We start from the raw sequence: 23,541 nt of genomic DNA, 5'->3' as shown, positions 1-23,541 counted from the left end.
CCAGTGAGTGCAACAGTAGGGAAAGCGTTGGATAGCGTAGGGGTAAAAATTACTATTCCCACTCCAGAGAGTGCAACAGTAGGGAAAGCATTGGATAGCGGGAGGGTAACATTTACTATTCCCACTCCAGTGAGTGCAACAGTAGGGAAAGCGTTGGATAGCGTAGGGGTTAAAATGACTATTCCCACTCCAGAGAGTGCAACAGTAGGGAAAGCGTTGGATAGCGGGAGGGTAAAAATTACTATTCCCACTCCAGAGAGTGCAATAATAGGGAAAACATTGGATAGCGTAGGGGTAAAAATTACTATTCCCACTCCAGAGAGTGCAACAGTAGGGAAAGCGTTGGATAGCGGGAGGGTAACATTTACTATTCCCACTCCAGTGAGTGCAACAGTAGGGAAAGCGTTGGATAGCGTAGGGGTAAAAATTACTATTCACACTCCAGAGAGTGCAACAGTAGGGAAAACGTTGGATAGCGGGAGGGTAACATTTACTATTCCCACTCCAGTGAGTGCAACAGTAGGGAAAGCGTTGGATAGCGTAGGAGTAAAAATTACTATTCCCACTCCAGAGAGTGCAACAGTAGGGAAAGCGTTGGATAGCGGGAGGGTAAAAATTACTATTCCCACTCCAGTGAGTGCAACAGTAGGGAAAGCGTTGGATAGCGGGAGGGTAAAAATTACTATTCCCACTCCAGTGAGTGCAACAGTAGGGAAAGCGTTGGATAGCGGGAGGGTAAAAATTACTATTCACACTCCAGAGAGTGCAATAATAGGGAAAGCATTGGATAGTGTAGGGGTAAAAATTACTATTCCCACTCAAGTAAGTGCAATAGTAGAGAAAATAATAAATGTATTTTTATTTTTAAATTAATTAATTATTAATACAAAAACAAGTATTACCATTAATTACCAATCACACAAGAATTGATCATTTTTAAATACCAATACATTTTTGTTTAATTAATTAACAATTAATAGTTAATTAACAAACAATTGTTTTTCAATAACAAACATTAATAAATGCAAATAATACCAATTAATAATTAATTTATAATATATTAATTAAGGATATACACAAATTATTTAAATATTTTTTTTTTCCCAATTATATTACTTCCCACCATATTCCCGTATAAACACAATACCCGCTACAAATATTAATTGAATACAATTAACATAATTATCAATTTACCTATTAATACTAATTAATTACCAATTAATACTAATTATTTACAAATTAATAATTAATCAACAAACAATTAATTTTCAATACCAATTAATAATTAACTAATAACAATTAAATTACTTCCCACCCTATTCCCCTATAAACCCACAACCCGCTACAGAAGTAAAATGCAAAATTAAATTAAAGATATATTAATTAACAATATACACAAATAAAATACATAATTATTTATTTACAATTATATTACTTGCCACCATATTCCCCTATAAACACACTGCCCGCTACAAATATTAAATGAATACAATTAACATAATTATCAATTAAACAATTAATACAAATTAATTACCAATTAATACTAATTATTTACCAATTAATAATTAATCAACAACCAATTAATTTGCAATACCAATTAATAATTAACTAATAACAATTAAATTACTTCCCACCCTATTCCCCTATAAACCCACAACCCGTTACAGAAATAAAACGCAAAATTAAATTAAAAATAATTAATAATTCCTATAAATTATTATTTAATAATATATAATTAAATTACTTCCCACCCTATTCCCCTATAAACCCACAACCCGCTACAGAAGTAAAACGCAAAATTAAATTAAAAATAATTAATAATTCCTATAAATTATTATTTAATGTACTATAATTAAATTACTTCCCACCCTACTCCCCTATAAACCCACAACCCGCTACGGAATTAAATTACAAAAAAATAAAAAAACATAAAATTCTATAATTTAAAAATATTCTAACATACATTCCAATATTAATACATACTTTTAACACATATACTAACACTTAAAACACTATAAAAAAATCGATATTTTTAACAACTATATTTTTGCAATCGATATTTCTTACCTGTTTTTCGATATTCCTCACCACTATATTTTTGCAAGTCGATATTCTGTCCATTCGATATTAAAAACTCGATATTCTTGCTACTCGATATTTTTTTTTCGATATTATGTCTATTTACCGTCAGTAACAGCAGCTCCACAAGGAGGTACGGTCAACAATCACAACAACTACTATTAACACCAGAGTATGAGTCCCAAGGGTGGCATGACACCCTAAAAAGGGGCAACATACTCAAACTGACGGCAACCATCCCAGGGCTAAAACATCTAAATTCAGCCCATCTACTTTCTGTGGAATTTCGCCAGGCAGGACACGGCAACTCCAATGATCAAACTCACACAACATGGCAAACGGAGGAGGTCGTCCAGCTAATTATGTCCTTTAAACAACAATTTGACACATGGGGTATAAGGCTTTCAAAACCGGTCAAATTTAGTTACCCAGGCCCATTAAGAGAAAAATCCTCTGAGAAGGGAATAGTTGGGCACAGCCTGGCGACAACGGTACAGGTGTATTCAGTCCTCCGGAATGCAAGGGAGCTTAGTCCACCAATAGCAAGCTGCAGCACGGACAAAGCCGGTAAAGTAGTAACTACAGAACCCGACATGACCACTGGAGCTGACTTGCAGGTACGCTGAACAGAGTGAAAACCAACTTACCCCTACATAAACAGATAAAGAACAACAGTGAAGACAGCCTCCATCTTATCTCATGGAATATGGCCGGTGCTAAGAAATGGCTAGAAGACAGCCAGCCCCTTCAAAACTGGGCGTCTTGTGACCTAATCGCCCTACAGGAGACTTGGGCGCTAGAGGAGCTCCGCTTGTCGGATATACCCATTTCAGCACACCAGCAGAAAAAAACAGGAAGTATGGTCGTCCAAAAGGCGGGCTAGCAGTCTATGTCTCGACTGAACTTTATATTAAATCCGAGCAAATAACCCCTTACGGACCAAATATGCAACTAATAAAACTGTCTTTACCAGACAGAGCGGCACCTACACTATTAGTTAACATGCACGTTCATCCATCTGCGAAAGAGAAGAAAGCTCAGATTCAGCTGCTGATAACCACAATCAATGACATACAAAACAGCAATTCCACCTGGAAAAACAGCAATTCCACCTGGAAAATTATAATAACAGGTGAATTTAATTCAAATTTAATCTGTACACCGGAAGACGATGAGAAATTAGTAGCAGATAATGAGTTCTGGGAGGTACAACCCCAATACCAACTTAAATCGGATCGTCCCGACCCAGTAGGACAACAGCGGGTGACAACTTTGGAATACCTGGGCTTGAGAATAATAAATGGGAGAACTCCAGAGGATAACCCTCCAATGAATACCTATCTTGAAGGAAAAGTGCAATCAAGGCTTGACTATACAGCACTATCTCTACCATTATTCCCCTTTCTCACACGGTTGTTATTTGAATTCACTACTAAAAGTGACCATTCATACCAACATATTTACTTCAATTTAAAGCCTCCCAAGCATCAAAACAGCGCGATAATTGTTGAAAGCACGCTCTCAACTGACTTGAAACGACTGAAATTGTCAACAGAGAACATTGAAGAACTTCAAGCAACAGTACAGAGAATTAAAATGGAAAGCGAAACGAGCAAACGCAACAAGATACAAGAGTGGGTAAGTTTCACAAACAAACTACTAACAATTATGTCTGTCAAACCCAAACAAGCCTTGGAATCAAAATACACCAGGTTAACATCAATTGAACTTGTCAAACTTAAGCGAGAAATAAGGAAAAATGTAAGGAAACTTAAAAGAACCGAGACGTCTTCCCTAGATTGGGAATTAATACGGAAACCCAAGAAAAAGTACAAAAAGATGCAGAGGGAAGACAAAAGAAGACATGAGGACAAGTTTTGGGCTAAATTATTACATACTGCGAAGAAAATCAACTCAAGTGCATTTTGGGGAATAATAAATGGTCTAAAGCGGCCTGCTAACTCAATTACCTCAAGGGTACAAGAAAATTAGTGGGTTACATCACTAATAAAGAGATTCACAGACATTGAACCCTCGAACCACCCAGTATGGAGAGAGAGGTTTCAAGCAATTACTGTGAAGCAAGAGGTACAATTGAGCCACGACAGGAGCGTCTTACAGAACAAAAACAGCACCCCAACTTGCCAACATTCCAAATTGCAAACACAGACGAAGCACAACGGAAAGAAGCTGGTGACTTAGGATCCACCTTTGAAAACTCGAGCTTCTGTAACAAAGACATTAAAAGAATAATCCTGAAGGGTCGTGGAAATGGGTCCCTGGCCCAAATGGCATCCCTTCAATAATCTTTAAATCAGCCCCAGACGTCTGGAGCGGAAGACTAAAAAATCTGTATGAGGAAGTAGAGAGAGAAAGGGAAATTCCGACAAGCTGGCAAGGATCAGTAATCACTCCGGTTTTCAAAGGAGGCGAAAGAACCTCCCCATCCAATTACAGGTTGGTAGCCCTTCTGGACGTAGACGCGAAGTACTACGCCTCACTATTATTGGAAGATCTGTTCATCTGGTCTGATAAAACAAAACGGATACCACTTAAACAAACAGGGTTCTGAAAAGGGTGTGGGACTATAACAAACATCCTATCGCTCTCGCTGCTTGTCTACAAATATATTCAAAGGAAACAGCAGCTATACCTCAGTTTTATTGACCTAAAGGCGGCTTTTGATAGCGTGGACCGTCATCATTTGTGGGGAAAACTGCGTACATGGAACATCCCTGAAAAACTACTCAGAGGAATTTTGCTGCTATCTAATACATGGATGAAAGTAAAACTGGGAGATGGTTCGAGGCTGTCAAGAAAGGTTGTAACAACCAAAGAACTGAAATAAGGCTGTGTCCTGGCCCTGCATCTTTTTAACCTCTTCATGGCAGACCTGGCCCCAAAACTCAATAAGATCATATCTCATCCACCCAAACTAGGTAGTTTATCACTATCCCACTTATCATATGCAGATGACATTGTTTTGATGTGCCTAACTAAGATCGGCCTAGAAAGAGCACTTAAAGGATCGCTGGAATATATAGCCGACAATAAGTTAGAGATAAACATCGAAAAAAGCAAAACAATGCTGATCAGTACACATCAGAACGCAAAACAGCAATTCCAATTAGAGGGCAAATAATTCAAGCAGTATCCAAATATAAGTATTTGGGCTTTTATATTGACAACAGGCACAATCATCGAGACTAAAAAGCATATATGACTCAGAGGACAAACGCCTTATCATTTGTATTCAGGTCTTTAGCGAAAAAACTGAAGGGGCCATAATTTAAACCCCCATTTGCAGTAATAAAAGTCAAGATGTTACCAACATTAACATATGGCAGTACGGCATTGCACGGGAAAGACGCTGACCTACTAAACAAGTCTGAAGTTTCAATTTATAAAAGAGTCTTTCAAATTCATCAGTCCACCTCCCAGCACAGGTAAGACTAGAATTTGGGGTAACCAATGAAACACTGGGGAGAATGTACGCAACCATTAAGCAATGGTATACCCTTCAGCAAAACGCGGCAGAATTGGAACTGAGCAAGGCTTTGTGGGACGAATTAGAGAATGATGAAAAATCCCCATACAATCAATATCTAAACAAGCATTTACAATGCAATGGTCTCGGCATTGTTAAAGTTAGAGCTATTGGCATTGCTCATGACATTATTTTTGTTTATGTGCACTAACCTGCTGAACTGTTTTACAAATCATCACCAACTTGACATGAGAAGGGGAGCAAATCAGCGTTTGGGGTTCGGGCACATGTATCAGTATGCTGTTAGGAGACCACAATATAAGCTGTTTTAAGACAAACAATAGTGCGTCAGGTAATGCTGCCGGCGGTTTGTTGTAGCCGAGACCTAAAGAACGCGGAAATATTACCTCTACATCGTTATCTACTACACCTCCACTAGACAAGAAAAACAAACCGAAGCAGATAACACAAGCAATAAAAAATAAATTTAAAAAGTGTGGAAAGTTAAATATCTTTACCCATGTGAACATTACAGCGAGGAAAAAAGAAATATTGCACGAGCCAACTTCCAATCGTGGTAAAAACGGGTTCCCACTTCTCACATAGACGACACGCCTATTCTCAGTCCGTGGTGCAGGGTTGCCGTGAAACCAATCTAATTGGTGGCATGACACAAATGCAAAGCAGGACCAACCACTAACAAGAGAGCTCTGCACACACACCCCTAAAGTATCAGACAGCAGTGTTTGAGAAAGGTACGAGGAGGGAGACGGCACTCACCTTTTTGAGCCCGGCCGGTGCCCATCAGCAAGACGGCCAGCAGCAGCGGGCAGGCTCGGACGGCCATCCCCGCTATGCGCGCCCCAGTGGCAGCAGCCTGCAGTCCGCATGCATGGCGGGCGCCGGGCTTTGTTGTGGTGGCAGCTGCCGGTGCCTCCCCGGCTTCCCTACCCTCTACCGCCGCTTCCGGGCTGGAGGGGGGAGGGTCCGTGTTCAGGGAACCAAGCGTTGAGTAGCCCCTGGGGCCGTGAGGGCACTTTTCTCTGCGCAAAGTTGTGCCGTGCGGCGCCCCCGCATGCTCCGCCTGCCTCGGCCCCTCTCCTCGGCTTCCTGCTCCTCCTTCTAACAAACTGCTTCACCCCACGGGAAACTAAAATAAGCCAAGCATGAAAAAAACTCACATTTTCCTTTAAAGGTTTCCACCCTGAAAGTTGTATCTCCATTTGTTTATGCTGCCAAATCCGTGTTATTATTCCGTGGCAGTTAAAAGGGTATTATTCCCTCCTATAAACTGCATTATTTTGGAGGAACACACAATTGTAAAGAACGCTGAAAGACTCACAGCACTTCTCTTAAAATAGGAACAGCGCATCCTGTACTGAGAGAGCTAGGGCCGCCTCCCCAGATTCACGGAGAGAGTGATAACGTAAAAAGCACGAACTGATGCCGTGAGAGAGAAAAATGAAGAGGGACAGGGCCCTGCTCAAAATAAAGATAATGCATCCATCTAAAGTATTAGCGCCCACCCGATTGAATTAGCTATGCTTCCGGTGATAAAAAAAAAACCGGAAATGCTGCGCCTGAAAAACGTGGTCAAAACGGATCTACACAGAATCAAGGTAATTTCTAAACACACTGAGCCCTTGGTAATTGATGCCGGCAGGATACCTCATAAGATAAACGCTCGCAGCTGACAAATGCAGTGTTCCTTATAAATCCATTGTTTCCAATCTCGGCAAATCGAACCTTTTCATTCAAGCTCTCCTTCTATCTTGCATGGGTGGGGCCATTGATTAAGAATATCCTCCGCTTATTGCACTGGTTAGAAACCGCTTTCAAGTGCCATACTAAGCGATAAGAAAACAATTTAGTACTAGTACTTACACACGAGTCACTCACTACACACTCTCCGCGAGTCTCCAATGCGCCTCAAAAAGAGCATCGGCACACTCGTCTAAAGAGGTAAAGCACGGCACAAACTTGTAGTCTCTCTGGCAGCACGTCATGTATCATAACAAATATCACTTTTAGACAGCACGCACAGTACTCCTCTCTCGGAAGTACCGAACTAACCTTCCTGAACTTTTGCAGCAAGAATAGGAGTCATTTATAACCATCCTAAATTCTAGATAGCACTTAACATAGCACTGGTAGAGCCAATTTTTATTATAATTAACTCAGGAATTAGAATCTTATCCCCATCCGCAGACGTGTCTGCTCTCACATTATTCATCAACCCCTCATGAGCAGGTCAGTGCAGCAACGCTTCCGCGCCATGTTTAGAGTCCATCTCAAAAAAACAGGCCCCTCCCCCAAACCCCCATACAGCTCAATCTATAACTTAACTGGCACTCCAGAAAGTATGCCCGGGATACTGGTGCGCGTTGGCGTGCTTTGTAAGCCCCTAATTGGTAAAAAACGCTTTATAAATGCTGTGCAGCGTGTGACTCTTGAATCCACTGAGTAGAAGGTTGTGCTTCAAATGTGAGACTCGCACTGAGAGAGACGGTGTAGCAGGAGTGATGCTTGCTTTCAGTGAATGAGACAGGGTTCCAGGAGTGAGACTTTCATCCAACGAGAGACGACGCACTCCTGCGAGTGACGCGCGCACCCGCTGACTGACACTGCCCTCCTGCGGCTCTTGAGGGTGAGGCACGCATCTACTGAATGACGATGCCGCGCAGTGTGTGACACTGCGCCAGTGAGACACGTGGGAGACGCACAAGCATTGAGTGAGGTTTCAGGCATCGTTTGGGAATGAGCACTGAAGGCGGACAAATGAGCTCCTTTGTAATTCTTCCGCTAATCCCCGCGCTCCGGGCAAATTTATTGCACTGATTCAGAGGAAGTAACGGAGAAACCTGTGCCTGATTTATCTGCCAAGTTTTTTCTTCCAAAGAAGGCAGACAGAAGCATTCCACCTCAACTCCTGACACCAGGGCCGGAGCAGCCGCGGCTTAAGCTCTTACTACAATGTGTAGCACACACTGAGCAGCTGGCATCGCAGCGTTCGCCCGAGAAACCCCCTGAACTGTCCGCACTGAAAAGATGCTGCAGCCTGTCCGATAGGACCTTTGTCAAGTTTCACTTGGCTGCAAGTCCCGTCAATCAATTTAAGGTGAGGGAGCAACGCCGGGACACCACCGCCTTTCTCCGAGGCAGAGAAGAACTGCCTCGGAGAAACGCAGCCTCGGTTTCGGATTCGGGGCGTGTTTCTTTTTCTCTCCTCTTGCCATTGGCTGGAGGAGAGAAAAACACGCCCTGCGAAAAGCAACGAAAAAACACGCCCCCCGATCCGAAAAGGACGGGGCTTCAACGGAGTGACTGGACCTCTTCTCCAGTGGCTGGCCAGCATTTAAGAGGCCAGCCAATGGAGAACAGGAGAGAAGAGGGGCAAGCGCAGCCTTCGCAGCCGAGACCTAAAAAAGCACTACTAGAAACCTGCACAGGTGGTCTCTGGGAAACCAATTTGTCCTACTTATCCTTTAAGCAAGCCATAAATAAATCCGCTAAATTTCACTCCTTGCTGGTCGATAAAAACATCCTCCGTAAGAGAAAACACGCTTGGATGGTAATTACTAATTATAAGACACTTACCCCAGCACCATACCTAAACATCACGTTCTCGGTCTACAAAAAGTTGCAGCTAATGGCTTTGCCTCTAGGCAATCTGCCATCTACTGTCGATCAGCCAACATGGGTCCCCAAAGGGCCGAAAGAATGCAGACTATGTGGAAGTAGTAAAGAGGATTTTGTTCACCTAGTCTGCATATGCCCCAAATTATCTCAAGCTCGAATCTTTTTATTAAAACAAGCCATGAATACCAGAGGTATAAGGACTTGTAGATCTGCAATTATAGCTGCTTTGGACCCAAGAGACATTACACTCAACTGTAAACTAAGAAAGTTCCTTTACGTACATATGCAAGCATTAAAAAAAAAAATGAATCTGGAGTATTGTTCCCTAACATCAAAGAAGACTGGCAGGCCCTGAGTTTGCACCTGCTTCTGGGCTACAATGGTGAATAAGACAAGAATGTTTGGAGAAATATTCACTCTTGTAAAGCACACTACGATTTAATCAATGTTTCTGACTTATTAATAATGCACCCAGAAAATATCTGTATTTTACTAAGAAACTAATTAACTGAATTATGATATTTCCATACAATTTTAAGTGTTAATAATTGTCAAACAAAAGATTTTTTAATTATTTTTTAGGCTTTATACAAAAACAAACATTTTACTGTGGTTTTATTATAGTAATTGTATTGTAGTGGTTTTAACTAACTGAAACAATAAACAATCTTGAACCTTGAACCTTGAACCTCACAGCAGCCAAAAAGCACAGCTTCGATGGTAGCAGGGATTATATAACTGAGGCGTACATTAATTAAGGCTAACTTAATGTGAATACACTTTAACTATGATCAACTATACCTTGAGAATCACGAACTATGATCAAATTTAACATGGAAATCACTCTTTAGATAAAAGGATGTAATGTTCATTGGTATAATTGCCACTAAACTGATAAATAGTAAAAGTGCATCACCAGTTCCTCCCTCTGATGGCTAGAAGAGTCATCACACAAAACATTCATAAGTCCCCTTCATGACTGTACTTCAAATGCCTGTTGTTGTTCCGCTGCGTATATCTAGATTCCTCTAGACCCTTAGGGGCAGATTTATGAGCCCCTTGCGCCACTTTTGCGTCACTTTTCCCATGTTAAAAGTGACGCAAAAGTGGCGCAAGGGGCTCATAAATCTGCCCCTTAATCTTTTAACTGCCCTCTCCCAGGTGTGATAAGTCTAAGGTGGAGGTGCGTCGCCATTCTGCAACGCAGCAGTAAAATAAAGGAAACATAAAATGATAATAACTCAATCTCATTATCATTTTATGTTTTCCTGCTGAGGCAGCTGTGCGGGCGAGGTGGGGCTAGGCTGCTCACACAGCAGCAGGGAGTGGAGGGGTTTGCCCACTCCAAATGCGCATCAATGTTTGGCCGCCGTCTCCGGCCGGCCAAACATTCATGCACACTTTTCATGACAGCCTGGGTGGAGAACATGCCCAGGCTCCCATTGCCTGTCTGCGCGCCGTACCACGGCGCTCGGACCAAACACAATGCTGAATTTCAGCGTTATGATTGGCTTTGGGGAGCCTGGTGCTTCCTACTTTCTGTTCTGGCCTGGAGGAACAACGGAGGAGAGATGCGGCAATAAGGTATGCTTTTTACTTTTCTTTTTACACCCCTGCCCCGATCGGTGCTGGCCACCGCTGGGAGCTGCCACTGATTATGAAGATTGCCGCACTGTGCATTCCATACATCCAGTGGGCCGGGCCCTGCCAATGTTCAGCACTGGCAGTTCTACAAAGCAGGTGCAGAGAAGGGTCCCTGGCGGGCTCTCCATTTTTGCCGTCAGGGTGATTTGTTTAGTTTTTTTAGCTCTACAGCAGTACCACCCTTTACTGCCTTTGATATAACTTCAAAGAGACTTGTTATACTTCTTTCACAGTCTTATTTCAGAGCAGAAGCATTTTCAATATTATATACAACGAAACCATGGCTGTTGCTTATTTATCTTATGCAACTAACAACCATTGACAAAGTCAATAGTCCTGGCTTGTTGTGTGTGTAATGTTACTTAATGTATTATATATCTGGATGTAATGACAGAAGCAGCAAAATACCAGTGGGGTGACACACTATGCTACGCACAGATTTTTTGCGTACTTGTTTTTAAGCCATGCCCTTAATTACATCGGGCACGCCCCTTTGAGATACCCCTCCAGTTTTTTCATCCCACTTTAAACCCTGCGTTCTAGACTGCAACTGGATCAGCCGAATAATGGCATATAATTAGGCCCATTTCAAAAGAATATTTGCTGAAATTTTCACAAGAATCTTTGAAGGTGGGCAGAGTCTCGATAGTCATCTATATATTAAAGCAATAACTAAATCACCCTTTTTCATAACAGTAATTAAATTGGTTGGCAAAATCCCTACTGTGGACTATTTACACCATATGGGACATTCAAGGTTTCGGAAAAGGATTTCAAGATAGGGTCTGTAGCCCTATAAAATGTGCAGGGAAGTTATTGATTTAAATAAAATTATGGGTTGTTGAGACATATTATTGGAAATGTGTGTGCGTGGTTCATGTCTGCCCACCTGACGGGGTTAGAACAAAGATTGCAGAATGTCTGTAGTCGGGCTACAAAGCAGTGAGAGCAAAATTGATTTTGAAGACCCTCTACATTTGTTGACTGGTAAAGAGTAAGGCTCTCGTTATGAATGGGCCAATACATTTCGATGTGTGCAGTAAATTGTGTTACTACAAGTTTCAGAATTATGTGTCTTGTAATAAATATGGGCAGGTCAAACCTTCTGATATTTATCGTAGGAAAATGCATGGTATTTACCGAAGCATGCAGATTTTGGTGCGGTAACCACCAAGATCCACACGTTACACCTCAAAAACCCGTGCAAGGCGATAATTAAATGATTCAGTATATACCGAACACTTCGGTGTCAGACTTTATCAGATTCAATAATATTCACATCAGATAGCTATACTGAATATGAAGAAGCTGTAAACAGAGATAATCTCAATTGCAAGGTCCCTTTGCCTCCGTTTTATGCACTTTTGGGATCTCAAGATTTTCAGTCCCTGAAGTTGAATTTTCATGAGACTCTTCAAGGACATTTTGCACAACATACACGTCATGAGAAAATACAAACAAGCTTGGTTCAAGATGCATCTGAAAAAAAACCTTATTATTGTTGCCAACATGGCACATTTATACCCTTATATTTAACATAAAGGTTCTTCTAGGTTTACTTTCTTTGTACTGCAAGTCAATGGAGAAATATCCTGACTTAATAATGTTTCCTCCAGAGAATCCTCCTAATGCTAGCCAGGGGCAGCTTATCCACTATGGCCGAGGAGTTTCGCCCCACTGATTTTAAGCAGTGTGAAGAAGAGAAACATAAAATAATAATAACTTTGTTATTATCATTTTATGCTTCCTGACGTGTCCAGCTGCTTTGTGGCGGGTGGGGCTACTCTGCTCTCTGAGCAGAGGAGTGGTGTGCCAGTGACTGTTTGGTCGGCCCTCTCTGGCTGCCCAAACGAGTAATGCACTCTTCCCTATTCTCCATGCAGGCTGCTTTACAGCCTGCATGGAGACCATGCCCACCCTTCCAGCCCCTGGCTGAGAACCGTGTCCCGGTGCTCAGACCAATCACAACGGCTCAGGGGAGGGAGCCTGGCTGCCTGCTTCCTGGTCCTGTCAGAGGCAGGAGAGCAGGAGCAGAGAGGACGCGGGACTCAGCCTCCAGGTTAGTTTAGATTCTTTTTTATTATTATTGAACCTCCTTCCCCCATGTGACCCTCCCTTGCAGCCCCCCTCTTGCAAAACCCGCACCCGCCCCCACCCTCGAGCCATGCTAGCCACCGCTGAGGCTAGCCAAGGAGCACAGAGCTTATTAGAACTCCATATCTTTTTAAATGTATACTCCATAATTATAGCACCCCCCCCCAACTTTCAGAAAAATCTAACAGTACAAGAGGAGAAAGCCTAGAGGGGCCTAAGCCTTGGGTCCATTACCTAGGAGTCATGAGTGGCCTCTGAGGGGACTGGTCCATCTCTCCCTTGCCCCACAACCTCTCACTCCAAACTCAGTTATTGAAGTGATGCTTTCTTTACATAGCTTCCAAGTCTTGACTATGCAAATATCCTCTTTATAGGGCTTGCTAACACACTAATTGGTTAGCACTATGAATGCAGAGCATGGAAGTGAGAAAAGTCCTACACCAGAGCTGAAGAAGCCATATTGCCCCTACCGTCAAATCATTATACAGATTACCAATAGGGAATAGAATCTCCTACAGTGTAATCTTCATTGCACACCTGTGAAGAATGAATGAATGAAAAAACACTTATAAAGCGCGTAGCTACCCTGAGGCATCCCAGAGGAGACATCTTTACTGGTCATTGACTTGGAAAAGATAAGTTTTAAAGAGTTTTCGGAAAGATAAATGATTGGACTCCCGACGTAGTTGGGGGTGGAGGCATTCCAAAGCCTAGCAGCGTTATAGGAAAAAGGGAGGCTGTCACTTCTTGCGTTCTTTATTTTTGGAACTACGGTGAGCAAGAGGTTAGCCGAGCGGAGGCTTCTGTTAGGGCAGTACGGGACAACAATGGATTGATTAGTGGACGGGCCTTTCTCCCAGAAGTACTTGTAACTTACATTTAATTCTCTCCAATTTGGGCAACCAGTGGAGAGTATTTAATGCAGGCTTGGCAGATTGCTGATAGGGGATCTTGAGGAGCAGGCGAGCTTCTCAGTTTTGAACGACCTGCAGTTTAGAGATGGTGGCTTGGGGGGCTCCCAGATAGAGTGCATTCCTGTAGTCCAGGTGTGATAAAATCAAAGCCTGGACCATAATCCTTCTGGCAGGGAATGGGAGAAGAGGAAGAATTTTCCTAAGCATCCTCAGGATGCCATAGCATGTGGAGGAAAGTTTTGCTGCTTGATAATCAAAAGTCAGGGATCGATCCCGCCATATGCCCAGACTCTTGATCTGATTTTTGGTGCTGGGGCACGGCCAAGACAATTTGGCCACAGTAGCCCAGGATTAAAGATTGGCGAATTGCCTAGGAGCATGAGGTCTGTCTTATCTCCGTTAAGTTTCAGGCAGGAGAGCTCCATCTATTTAGTTACCTTCTCCAGGCAGGGAGCTAAGCTGGAAGGCAGGTTTCCTGGGTGGTTTAAGGACACAACAAGTTGTGTGTCGTCGGCAAAGGTGACTATTTTTATTCCAAATGGACTGACTATCTCTGCCAGCACGCTCATGTATACATTGAACAATGTAGGGCTCAGTGAGGATCCCTGAGGCACACCGCAGCTGAGTGACATACGTTTAGAGGTGACATTTCCTTCAAAGACCTGAAAAAACCTGCCTTCAAGGAATGAATGCAGCCTGGTGATGACGCCTCCAGTCACTGCAAGATTCCTGAGTCTAAGAGTCAAGATGACATAATTAACAGTGTTCAATGCGGCTCTGAGGTCCAGGAGACTGATGGCTGATGCGCCACCCTGGTCCAAAATTCTCCTGGACTCTTCACCCACCGCTTAAAGAGCTGTTTCCGTCCCGTGTTGAGGCCGGAAGCCCATCTGTGAGGAGTGAAGCAAGTTGTTAGACTCTAAGAACCCGGATAGCAGTGAGTTAACATGCCTCTCAAGGATTTTGCTAATCTCGGGAAGGAGGGAGATAGGCCAGTAATTCCCCAGGTGTTCTGGGTCTAGATTGAGCTTTTTGAGTAGTGCTCTAACCAAGGCACATTTCCAGGGCGGAGGGACCACTCCAGAGGAGATAGAGAAATTGACCAGTTCACGAATCACTGGGAGAATTGTTCCTGTGGCTAAGTTCAGAACATGAGGAGGGGCGGGGTCCCTGGGGGAACCTGATTTTATGCGAGCCAAGATGGATTCTAGAGATTTGAGGTCCAACAGATGGATATGTTACAATAGCACTTGATTGCGTGGTGGGGAAGTGACCATATGGGACAAGTCCTTAAGAGCAGATGGTGAGGGAAGGTGAGATATAAGTCGTGTATTTTCTTGTGGAAAAAATCTGCTACATCGTTACAGCGATCAAGGGCACCAGCAGCGGTTGCTTGTGGGGGGGGAAGCTTGATGAGAGATTTGGCAATACGGAAAATCTACTTCCTTGTAGTAAAAACTCAAAATGTAAAGTCAAAGGTGAAAACTCAGATAAAAAGATTTGCTATAATCCTGATCTTTCCTACTTTTAAAATAACATGCACTGGAGGGAACTTTGTCCGGACATGCAAGATCCCGAGCACGAGCACTAAAAGAATGCTACAATAGCTATCTGAAGTTAAATGGACAAGGTTGTCCAAAAATCCTTGCTGCAAAAACCTTACAGACCATATGAGTAAGACACTGCTACTTTCACTTGTACCTGGCTGTAAAGATATCATGCATTGAAGAATGCAAACATTCACTCCCTATCTACCTGAACTCCACTCCTCACAATGAGTAAGAAAAGTTTATTTCTAGGACAAAAGAGAAAGGGGAGGATAAACAGTTGTCTTTTAGTTCTTGTGAAGGTGATCGTCTAGTTCACTACAATCAGCACCAGGACCAAATACAGAAGAGTCACCATTTAAGAATATGAAATATGAATCTGTCCTCATAAAAACCCATTCATTTTCCATACAGTATGTTCTCCTATATAATATGGGAAATCCAGGCTCTGAAGGATATAAGAGCAAGCAGTGGCAGAGCCAATAAGTCTCACCTTGTTGACCTATTGGCTTTGCCAATGCTTTTTGTCACATTTGCAAACAAAAAAACGATGACACGTTCGTCTCTCACCACACATACACATGTCCTTGTAATTTATTGAGAACATGGGCTTCTATTGGAATTCTCAAGGGCATATTATCAAGCCCATTATCGCCGCTTTAGCAGCAGTTTCCTGCCGCCAAAGGGGCGATAATTTTAACGCCTTTCTTGATAATATGCCCCTGATTTTTTAGTTGTGCAAATGCACTATTTGGATAATAGATCAGCCCAGCAACAAATGGCAACTGCCAGGCTCTCCCAAAAAAAAACATTTAAAGAATGCATTTAAGTGACATGAGCGGTGGGGTAGAAATGGAGGAATAGTTGGGGGCTGGTTGGGGAGAAGCAATTGGGAGTAGGTGGAGGTAAGGTTGCAAAAGAGGTGTGCAAAGGCATCATTTGGAATGTGGACTAGCCCAACAGTAAATGGCATCTCCCAGGCCCTCTAAAAAAAGTAAAATAAAAAAAGTATTTCAAGGACTGTCCAGGGCAGGGGAGCAACGAAGGAGTGGGTGAGGGCAATTGGAGGGGAAGCAACATGATGGAGCCAGGTATTTGAGGCGGATAAGCAGCACACGAGAGAGAAAGAAAGTACATGGATTCTCATGAAGTGATTTATGAAATAGAAAAAGTAGTTCCCTAAGTGTGCTCAGTAGAAGAATACAAGTCAGCCAATCAGAAGGATGGTTAAGAGACTATGCTCCAAGGGAGGTAGAAACCCAAGAAGAGGAAGGCCTACCATTCATTAAGCAAGCAAATGGAAGTTACAATAAAATCAACCAGTGATAAGCAATGGGTGCACTGTAAGCCCACTGTACATTTTTGGCATGGTCTTGAAGAGCTCTATCACAAACAGACAGCTGAATGCTGTCTGAAGGCAAGACCTAAAAATTCAAACACAAATATTTCTGTGTTTCGTAATCTCTAAGTAATCATTTTATCGGAAACCCCAAAAATATAAGGGACAAAGTACATGTGGTCACTTTGGCCAAATAGGACGAGCACATGAGTAGGTAGAATATGTGGTGGTTTATTATTTTAACAAAAGAGTCATAAGTCCAGTATGCAATGGGTGTCTTCAACTCAAAATATGTCCTATTTGGGGTCAGCTCCCTCACGGCACCCGAATGTCTCTGTTCTCCCCAAGTCCAGGTTATCTTCTTCCTGCGCCTTCATGTCCCATCAGAGCAAGGCTGGACACACCCTCGGAATAAGCAAAGGGGAGAGACTATAAGTGTATTGACCTTTCTCTACACTCTGGTGTTTTTAGCCCTTCGCCATCACCCTGTGTGGAATCACACACAACCTTTGTGTTGCATGCCACAACTTCAGTGAGTGTTTCTTAGCCAACAATCCTCCTATGGGTGACCCTTCCTCCACCGGCCCCTAGTAAGGAAGTTGAGTAAAGGTACTTGCCTGAGGCCACGGCCCTCCGGGGTCGTGGCTGAAGGAGTCATATCGTCCTTTTCTCCTCTGGGACGGCTTGACTGGGTGGCAGGTTCTTTATCTGCTGGTCCTTTTGGCTCTGCCGGTCTCGTTGCTTCCGCGCTCCGGGTGTTTCCTCTGGCACCTGTGGACCTCTCACTCGAAGCCAGCGTCTCCCTGCTGCTCCTCAGTGTCTTTTTCGGTCACTCGTGCCTCTCTGCGTCTTCCTCCACACCGTTGCGTCCCACGCCGTCCTCTCCTTCCGACCTCCTCTCCTTCTCCTCCACTTCCCGCGTCACTTCCACCGCTGCCACTAGAGCGTCCAATGTAGTTTCAGTCGGCAGCATAAAGTGCTCCTATAAAGTGCTCCAATACCTTCAGGCCGAGTTCACGCTATATAAATCTTTTTTTTTGGGGCCCTGCGGGTTCCTGTGGGACCCCCACACCCTCAGGAGGCCTAGTGGATCAGGGTGTTTCTACCCTACCCCCTTTTCTTTTTTTGCAAAAACTTTTCTGTGACTCGATTCAAGCTGAGCCACAAGATGGCTTCCAACACTTCCTGGTTTGAATTGTTGGCAGCCAATTAGATCTCAGCACAAGATCGGGCGGTATCGCATATACCCTGCGTCCCTATATCTACAATTGGATTTTTTTAAAATAACTCCACAACTACTGAACGGATTTACACCAAATTCAGTGGCGGATGGCACCGTTCGGGGGTGGTGGGGCAGGTGTGAGGTATAAAAAAATAAAAATAACTTACCTAATCGCCGCCATGTCTCTCCTCCATGTCAGGACTCCACCGAACAGGAAGCACCCAGGCTCCCCTGACTAATCACAACTTGCAGCGTTGTGATTGGTAAGCACATAGGCTCCCCTGACGAACCGCACCGCTGCAATGCAGCGTTGTGATTGGTCTGAGTGCCGTGGTTCGGCACTCAGATGGAGACTGTGGGCCTGGGCATTTTCTCCATGCAGGCTGTAATGCAGCCTGTATGGAGAACATTCATAGTGCGCATGACTGTTTGGGCCGCCCCATAGGGCCAGCCAAACAGTCATTGCACACTAGGAGCGGGCAAACCACTCCTTCCTTACCCTGCTCTGAGAGCAGATCAGCCATCCACGCAAAGCAGCACAGAAACTGTGTTATTATCATTTTATGTTTCCTTTATTTACACTGCTTAAAAGCAGTGGGTGATGCTCCTCCGCCTTAGCGGAAGAGCTGCCTCTGACAATATCACAAACAGGCACTTCCCTGATCCGACATCTTTCTGCCAAATTTGGTGTCATTCTGTTCAGCCGTTTGGTCTGTAACCGTGTATCAATAATATGGAAAGTAACACAGGGAAAATGCATTTTGGGGGCTCTCATCCCTTTTCTCAGCCTCCCGCTTGAAGGAGCACCACAAAACTTTCAAGACAGCAGCTGAAGTGAGTGTCAAACTAGCTTTAAAAATTTCGGGAAAATTAATCAAACGATGCCAAAGTTATTGGCAAATGAAAAAAACGCTCTTCCTATAGAAACTACATCCTAATTCTAACTACCTACTGGCTTAGGTAATATTGGTGTAGGTAAGAATGTCAGGTGACATTGGTACTGCCAAGTCACACCTAAACTCCATGTAGGATAATGAAAGTCCTCCTGCCATCTCTGCTGCTGCCAAAGAAAAACAAAATTAATTTTCCATTTGTCTAAGACACTTTAATAGCATTCCAATGTCATGTGTATGTCCATCAAAGTTCAAGATGAGGCAGCAGGATAAATAAACAATATAATCCCAGCTGTATGGAGGGTAAGTATTTTTTTTTGCGGAAACACAAAACTTGTGCCCTATCAAAACATGTACTCCTGGCTTCCAATGTGTGGACGGAGCCATAGCCCCTCTCTAGTGATGGCTACATAATTGTGTGAAAGCTGCACAGTCAATCTACACCATATAAAGAATGTGTCCCTGTGTAATGAAACTGGTGCTCATGTCAAGCGTCCAATAAGGTTTGCTGGGGGGGGGGGGGGACTTGTTCCACTTAAGTTAAAGCAGGGCAACAGGGCAAACTAAGGGGACGTTGGGAATTTGCTGGGTGGGTAATTAATAGAAGGCAATGGAATTTAACTATATTTCGAGTATGGTAAAGTTCCGGCTGGAGAACGCTAAATTATACCACTGTTGGAACGGCGAAGCGGCCACACACAGGTATGATGGGGGTGAATGAGCAGGTGTGACAAAAATCGGTCCATATAGACTGTTAACTAGCATACGTCACAGTTTAAAGACTAATGCCTTGCAGTCCTCGTTTCAAAGACATTTAAATGAGTGCTTGATAAACAAACATCTTGACGTGCCTTCTTTGGAGCACAAAAACATCCGAGGTTTGCAACTTTGTAAAAAGGTGGGGCGGTGCACGTTTGGGGGGAGGGGGCTGGCTGCAAAACAGACGACATGCTTGCTGCCCGGGGGGTCGGACGCTCACCGTGCAGGCCTGTGGGCGCTGAGGCCGCGGCGCGTCGTGCGCGCAGGTTCGAGGTTCCTGCCCTCATGTGCAGCCCCTGAGCCCTGATTAAGGGCCGTGAGAGGGGGCGGCCACAGAGCACAGACCCAGCCCGCAGTATCCAACCGCCACCATGCAGCGGGGAATGAAGAAGTACTTCGGGCAGAAGTCCCTCAACGAGGTGACCATGGACGACTTCCTCGGCTCTCTGGGGCTGTACCGCAAGCTGACCACCAAGGACGCCTCGTGCCTCTTCCGGGCCGTCTCAGAACAGGTGAGTGCCCGCCCGCGCGCCATGGCCCTGCAGCGCTGGGAGGGGGGGCGCATGCATGCGGGGCGCGGGCTGCAACACCAGCGCATTTAATAACACTGCCTTCCTTCGGTTTTTTTTTGCATAGAGGAGTGCTGAGGTTTCGGGGAGAGAGCCAAGTTTAAATCTATAGATATTGGTTTTAGTTTGTTCCTGATGTACTTATTTGGGGGAGCGGGGCAGAGGGGGGAGGCGCAAATTCTTAATAATGCAGTGAATTCTCCGCGAGGCCTTTTTACAGTAAAATGAAAGTGAAACTGAAAAGTTAAAATAATGTTTTACGTAGCCAATGCTTGCAGCGGAAAAGTAATTTCGTTTTTCAACTCTTTATCACTTATACATTATTATACGGACGTCGCGCTGGTAGTGTTCACACCTCTCAGTATTTTCGGAAAAGCAGGGTCGGCAGCGGCGAGGTGTGTGTGCGCGCGCGTGTGTCTGTGTGGGTGCTCGTCTGCGCAAGCGCGTCCACAGACCCCGACCCCAATCGCTGCGCGTGCCCCGGTCTGTCTCCCTTGAGAGGCATCTCGGCGACAATAGGTCTCGAGAGCGAGACCTAAAAAACCACATAGAGGAACGAGGCCGAAGGTTGAGTTTCTTTATATGGTTATGAAACTCCGGGATGACTTGCAATATGTTTATAATGTATGGCAGTGGGTACTTTATGTTATTTTTTTCAACTTAATATCACGCTCGAATCAACCCCTAAGGGGTTTTTACAGTTGTTTGCTGGTGTCTTTTCTTCAAAATCGGCAACTGGGTGCGTCACAAGTCGCTGATTATATATGAAATAAAGGAGCTCCTGCCATACATTAAAAGCATATTGCAAGTTACTGAGGAGTTTCATGCCCATTTAGAGGAATGAGACAGAGGTGACTTGCAATATCCTTATCATGTACAGCAGGCGGTACTTTAATCCTTATAATTTATGGTCACACCATCAACTTTTCCACAAACCACCTAAAGCCTTGGTGCATAGCTTTCATATGAAAGAGGGAGCATGTTTTCAAACATGAAGAATACAAAAAACATAATCACTAGTTCAAAATTGTACAAATCAAAAAATGTTGTTAGCTAGTTGTTGAAGCATTATAATGAAAGCAGTTGAATACAAGTCACCTTGTTTTTTTTTTTTCAAAAAGGCATAGCAGAAAAATCCAAAAAGATTCTAACTTTTCTGTAATTTCCCAAGGAGTGTAAAATAAACATGTTTCCATAAATATCTACTTTCTACTTGGCACTATAGAGTTAAAAAAAAATCATAACAGATGAAAGAACAGCAACATTTTGTTTTTGTTGCTTTAAACAGCTGCGCTAATTGTGCTCTGTGATCTGACCTGCCATAACCCGGGCTGCTGCCTCTGGCAGAAGGTATTATGACATCAGAACTCGACTATAATAAGCTACTACTGTTGACTTCTGGTGTGATTGTGTGCGTCACAAATCACTGATTATAAAGAAATTAGAGACACATTTTTATACAGGATTGCATAATCCCATGTATTATAAAGAAATTAGAATCAACCATTTATTCTTGGATTTCAGAATCCCATGTATTATACCTTGCTTCAGGACCCCAATGGTATAATGTAGTTCTTAGGATAAAGCAACATTAAGAGGGATAATTTATCGAATAGCCTGTATTGCTTCACAGTGGTAACCTTCCTGGTTCTAGCAGCAGTCTGTGCAAATGTTTAGTCAATTCCTCTCTGTAACAGAAAACTTATATCTATAATATATATGCATGTCTCAAAAAGGTATATTTTATCATGCACAAAGGCAGAACTTCACTCAAAAAAGTTCATGAATCTTCTGAATGGGAATTCCTTAAACATATGCTTTATTTGAAGCCATGTAGGAACTCCTGCCAATTGAACAGCCAAACAACAAACACTGGTAAACAGCTTCCTTTTCCTCTAAATATCCATCAGGCACAGCATACTAGAGTGCACTGGATCTCTTGCTATTCCAGGCAAGATGGTGGGCAATATCGTGTCACATTGCTATGCCCCGTCATTATGAATGTGCACTGGCTAGTAGCACCCAAAGGGAACAATGGTGATTCCCCATTGGCTTCTCACCATATTTCAGTGGAATCAATGTTTGATTCCACCATAGATGCAGTATGAAGAGCAGACATTGGCTTAATCAGAGGTTAAGGTCAGGAATTTCTTGCAATGGCTTATTTAAGCCTGAGGGAGCCTTACAAGTAGCCACCTATGTCTCCCATGCTGCCCATACGTGACCACTACATGCTGCTGCAGCAGGTCTAGAGCACGTATCTTGGCCTCACACACAAGATCAAAAGACAACACTAATAATTATCACCTGAAACTACGCCTTCCTCCAACCAAAGATAACCATTGACGCAGCAAATTACTCGGCCAACTAAAAAGTGCTTTAGAATCACATCTAGTGGTAGGAAAGTGCTACAGAAATGTTACAATACAGTAGAATACACTACAGTGGTCATATTTCACCCTGTACAGGTGCACTGCTCTATAACACTGGAACTATAGCCCCATAGTACAATGGCCTTAATGGCCTTTAGAGTGACAAGGATTGCCTTGAGCTTGAGCACTACACCTCAAGTGAAATGGTCACATAAAGAGACATCTAGATGCATATCTTATGTATTAGTCAATGCAAACCAAAGCAAAATTCATTTTGCATAGACTAACTTTTCCGCTCTTGTTGACTTCCATGGCATTCCACATTTAAGAACCCAATGAACAGTCCCCAGCCCACAAACACAACAATAGATCAACAAACAATTGTAATCAGTGAATCTTAATTTCTCTATTGTTCTTTTTCAGAATCCTCTTCCGCTAAGGTACGTGTTTGGCAGAAGAGACTGAAACATTGCTACCCCAAATCCCAGTAGGAGAAACACCAGAAACAGAAGGAAGAAAAAACAGCTGACAGCAGGACTTTTCAAATGGCTTTCAACTGAGCTTCAGGGAGTATTGGGGTAGCAAGTGAAGAATACTGGTCAAGTTTCACCATCACAGATCAAACACAATGCATTAGTAGTCCATAACCCAGCCACCTCAACCATCGCTCATTGACTCCATCCTTGTCTTCAACCCTGTTCAGTGCTCCGCTGTCATTTGAGTATGTTTGCACAATAGAAATACTACATTCATACATTCGTAAACATATATATAAACATACATTTATACATGCATACTGTACAGTTGATCAAACCTGACTTGTTTTCTTCAAGAAGTTCAGCGCTGTGCAGTAACCAAAGGGGACATGCAGCACTCTAGAAAACTCCCAGGGTGATACATAAAAAAGAAAATCCAACGAGCACTCACTCTAGGTCAGCAGAACCTCTGTTTGCTAAGATTGTTTTCTCGTGGATAGTTCTGCT

The 23,541-nt window shown here is 43.3% G+C and overlaps 1 protein-coding gene and 1 long non-coding RNA gene across 2 annotated transcripts in view; both read right to left on the bottom strand.

The window, feature by feature from the left end:
• The window catches only part of LOC146857276 (uncharacterized), a 43,651-nt gene extending 37,498 nt beyond the window's left edge, over positions 1-6,153 (bottom strand). Inside the window, exon 1 of the mRNA XM_085646743.1 lies at positions 6,085-6,153. Coding sequence (XP_085502869.1) covers positions 6,085-6,096 — 12 coding nt within the window. The 5' untranslated portion in view covers positions 6,097-6,153. The remainder of the gene's footprint in view (positions 1-6,084) is intronic.
• LOC146857275 (uncharacterized) overlaps positions 1-6,480 on the bottom strand; it is an 81,445-nt gene extending 74,965 nt beyond the window's left edge. Inside the window, exon 1 of the long non-coding RNA XR_014979561.1 lies at positions 6,347-6,480. This is a non-coding gene — a long non-coding RNA (uncharacterized LOC146857275). The remainder of the gene's footprint in view (positions 1-6,346) is intronic.
• Between the last annotated feature and the right edge of the window lie 17,061 nt (positions 6,481-23,541).

The sequence above is a fragment of the Triturus cristatus genome, chromosome 3_2 (genome assembly GCF_964204655.1).
Source record: "Triturus cristatus chromosome 3_2, aTriCri1.1, whole genome shotgun sequence".
Taxonomy (NCBI): domain Eukaryota; kingdom Metazoa; phylum Chordata; class Amphibia; order Caudata; family Salamandridae; genus Triturus; species Triturus cristatus.
The sequence above is the reverse complement of the archived record's forward strand: the minus strand, read 5'-3'. Positions and strand labels throughout refer to the sequence as shown.